At 50.0% G+C, this 3,065-nt stretch overlaps 2 protein-coding genes across 2 annotated transcripts; both read right to left on the bottom strand.

Annotated features, from left to right (window-relative positions):
* F5147DRAFT_775755 (uncharacterized protein) lies at nt 1–2,577 on the bottom strand (the record flags this gene model as incomplete). The annotated part of the gene is made up of 7 exons (XM_041441768.1): nt 1–327; nt 576–982; nt 1,036–1,725; nt 1,774–2,017; nt 2,080–2,296; nt 2,348–2,412; nt 2,464–2,577. The coding sequence occupies 7 exons, from the start codon at nt 2,575–2,577 to the stop codon at nt 1–3; spliced, it is 2,064 nt and encodes a 687-aa protein (XP_041290750.1).
* A 143-nt stretch (nt 2,578–2,720) lies between these two features.
* On the bottom strand, nt 2,721–3,065 carry F5147DRAFT_529189 (uncharacterized protein; the record flags this gene model as incomplete). Its single annotated transcript, XM_041430054.1, has 1 exon — nt 2,721–3,065. A coding segment is annotated over one exon (345 nt), but the record flags the coding sequence as incomplete, so codon positions are not given.

Raw genomic sequence — 3,065 nt, 5'->3', positions numbered from 1 at the left:
TCAAGGGTCGGATCCGAAGGGCTTGGCTTCAGCTCGTGCGCTGCGCCCCTTACCCGAGTATGTGCCCCTAACTTCCGAGGGCTGTTGGACAATGTCCGGAGGTTGTCGGACGAGTCCGGAGTCTGATGTCCGATGCATGGGAATTCCGGCGGACATTCGGGAATGAAGGATAAGACTAATCCGGACGATGTCCGAACTAGAAAGGAAACAGCGGAGGACTACCAGAGGTAGAGGCGGAGGTGAGAAGTCTATAGGAATCGATCCTAAGACTAGCGGAGGACGACGAGAGGAGAACTCAAGTCGGACGGAGAAGGGAATGAGCAGAGTCTAAGATAATATTCAAACTGAGGAAGTACAAAGATTCTACAGGGTTTATATACTACTGAGGACTTAACGGAGAGTCAGTCTGCGCAGTCCGAAGCTATGCGAGGCTGTGGACAGAGCGTATAGAAAAGTCAAACACTAGTCTATCGGAAAATAGTAAATGAAGACGGAGATGAAGACATAGGAAAATAAAGGCAGAAATGAAACGAGGTACGGAAAATGAGTATAGTCTAACTGGAGGAGGAACATACAAAGGGATAAGGCACGGAAGATAGACATGGGTCGGATCCGGACATTAGAGAGAAGTCGGCCGGATCCGGAAGTCTGGAAATGATGTGTGTGATTGGTCCGGGTCCAGGTCCAGAACGCGGGATATGACACTCTTGCATTGGCCTTGATGGTAGCTCCCTGGCGCCGCTGGTAGCTCCAGAGCCTCCACCAGTCTGAGGTCCCTCATACGCCGTCCTTGGAACTGGCTCCTCGGAGGCACCTGTGCCTCTTTCGCGCGCATCAATCATCCCACCTTCGTAAAATGCAACCTGCCTTGCAGCCACTGTGGAACCTGGAAGGACCTTCTTCGGCTTTGGACGCTCTTTCACCTCCTCCGATATCTTCTCCAGATTTACTGGACCATCTCGGAGTCGCAAAGGCTTGTGAGCTATGAAATTATAGTCAATGGCAGCACATTGTATGCAGGTCAGGCTCATGTACTTGGTTCTTCCATGACTTCATCTTTTTCTCCCTCTCCTTCAGAATCTGACATGACAGTGCGATAATGAGGTTGATGAGAGCGTTCGGGTGCACCCTTCTGCATGCTAGTTGTTGCCTTGTCTGAATAGTGTGCGGGCCCAGGTGCTCTCCCCTTTCCCTTTGCGCGACTCTTCCCTTTCGGTGAGTTAGCCAGCTCGATGTCACTTGATGGAGCACGGCGCTTATAGTGAGCACCCCCAGATGCTTTTGCCTTGCGTTTGTGGGATTCGGCTTTCTCCTCGTAGTCAGAGCCGGAGTCGTCTTCCTCAGATCCAGATGACGCCTTGACCGAATCATCATGAGCGATGGTGTTGGTAGGCACTGGCATCACCTTCGATTTGGGGTATCTGACAACCTTGAAAGGGCGTGAAGGGGGGACGTCAACTGAGACTACGAGTTTCTTCTGAGGTACGGCGGCGGAAGGGGGAGTGACATCAATGACAATGGGGGTTTGAGTGGGTGCAGGCTTCTGTCCCGTCAATGGCTTAAACTTCTTGACTTTTGTTGTTGCTGTACTTGGCCGGAGGCCAGGCAGCCCTTCACGATCCACAACCCCATTGGCAAGCAGCCGCCGGCCCTGGGAGTGAATAGAGTTTGGAGGGGGAGCCTCCCCCATGATGACGGCGTGGCTCTGAGATTTGTCCTTATGATCTAGTAACGAGATCAGTATATATTGATAATAGATTGATGAATACATACCTGTGGTCCCATTTCCACAATGCTTGATAACTAACGTGCCTGCCTTCAATGCCTCTGCAAGGATCACTTGTTCCCTTTTGTCGAGATCATTGATACCCTTGCTCCTAATGGTAGAGCGCGTCTCTCCTGGCATCAGAACGTCCTCTGGATAGCCTTCCATAACAAACCCTTGATGATCGAAGTCACCATGGAGCTTCTTCCAAGGGAAATGGCCAGAGCGAATGGTGAGTTTCCCACCTAGCTCCTTTTGAGAATGGTCAATAAAATGACAAGCAACAATATTGAGGGAGACATATACTCACTGACTAATGCAACGATCCCGCCCTTGATACATTGAAGATGGTCAGCTTGGAGTCGCCAGTCGTCAACATCCGAGTCAGGGACCTCTAGAACCTCCGGTCCATCTTTGGTGGGCTGTCTGGATGCTTGGGAGGGTGTATATCTACGTGACAGCTCAATCTCCTTCGCGCTTGATGCGTTGTCAGCCTGCATGCCCTTGGCTACTGAGAGTGATGCAAGGTTGCTGGAAGGAGAGTTAGAATCCAACGAGCCTGGTACATGGATGTAGACTTACTAAACATGTGCCTTTAGATGCCCGATCATTATATCTTCATCTGCAAGGCAGCGCGTGGCCCAAAACTGAGGGCATGGAGTAAGGGCCTAATATACAAGAGCAGAGGAACAACTTACATCTTCTGCACCTGGAGTCGTGTGTATGTGCCCAAGCGACGCATCTTGATTGACCACCTTACTGCAGATGATGAACACTCCTTCAAAGCCATGTTTGGCGGAGGCTGAGTCCATCTAGATACAATTAAATGTCACGATGTCAGTACTCTGCACAATGAATCAGATATAAATGTGAGACGCATGGTGCTTGTCACTTTCTTCCAAACCTTATTAAAGTCTTGCATTCACTGAGAGACTGTTTGAGGCCCGCCTATCGTCATCTCAGCCTCCTCAAACACCTCGAGGATGTCTTGCCATGTATCTGGGTAAGCAAGTTGGAACACCTTATAGCATTCACCTCGGATTGTTGATGTAATTTGGGCGTTATCAGTGCCAACATCCTTGCCGAGCCTCCGTAGTTCCTGTGTTCGATTCACCTTCAAGTAGTGCCCATATACATTCCAATGATTGAAGGCGGAATGAATCCGACCACGAGCCTTGTGATATGCGTGAGATATTTGCTGTAGAGGTAAGCCAGTTTTCGCAACAAGGTTGTTGAAGATGTCATCGATGACCTTGAACTGCTCGTCTAACAAACCATTCACCTCATCCGTTCGGCGTCC

Source organism: Suillus discolor (assembly GCF_016758755.1).
Source record: "Suillus discolor strain FC423 chromosome Unknown F5147scaffold_42, whole genome shotgun sequence".
In the NCBI taxonomy this organism is placed as follows: domain Eukaryota; kingdom Fungi; phylum Basidiomycota; class Agaricomycetes; order Boletales; family Suillaceae; genus Suillus; species Suillus discolor.
Note: the sequence above shows the minus strand (reverse complement) of the source record. Positions and strands in the feature narration are given on the sequence as shown.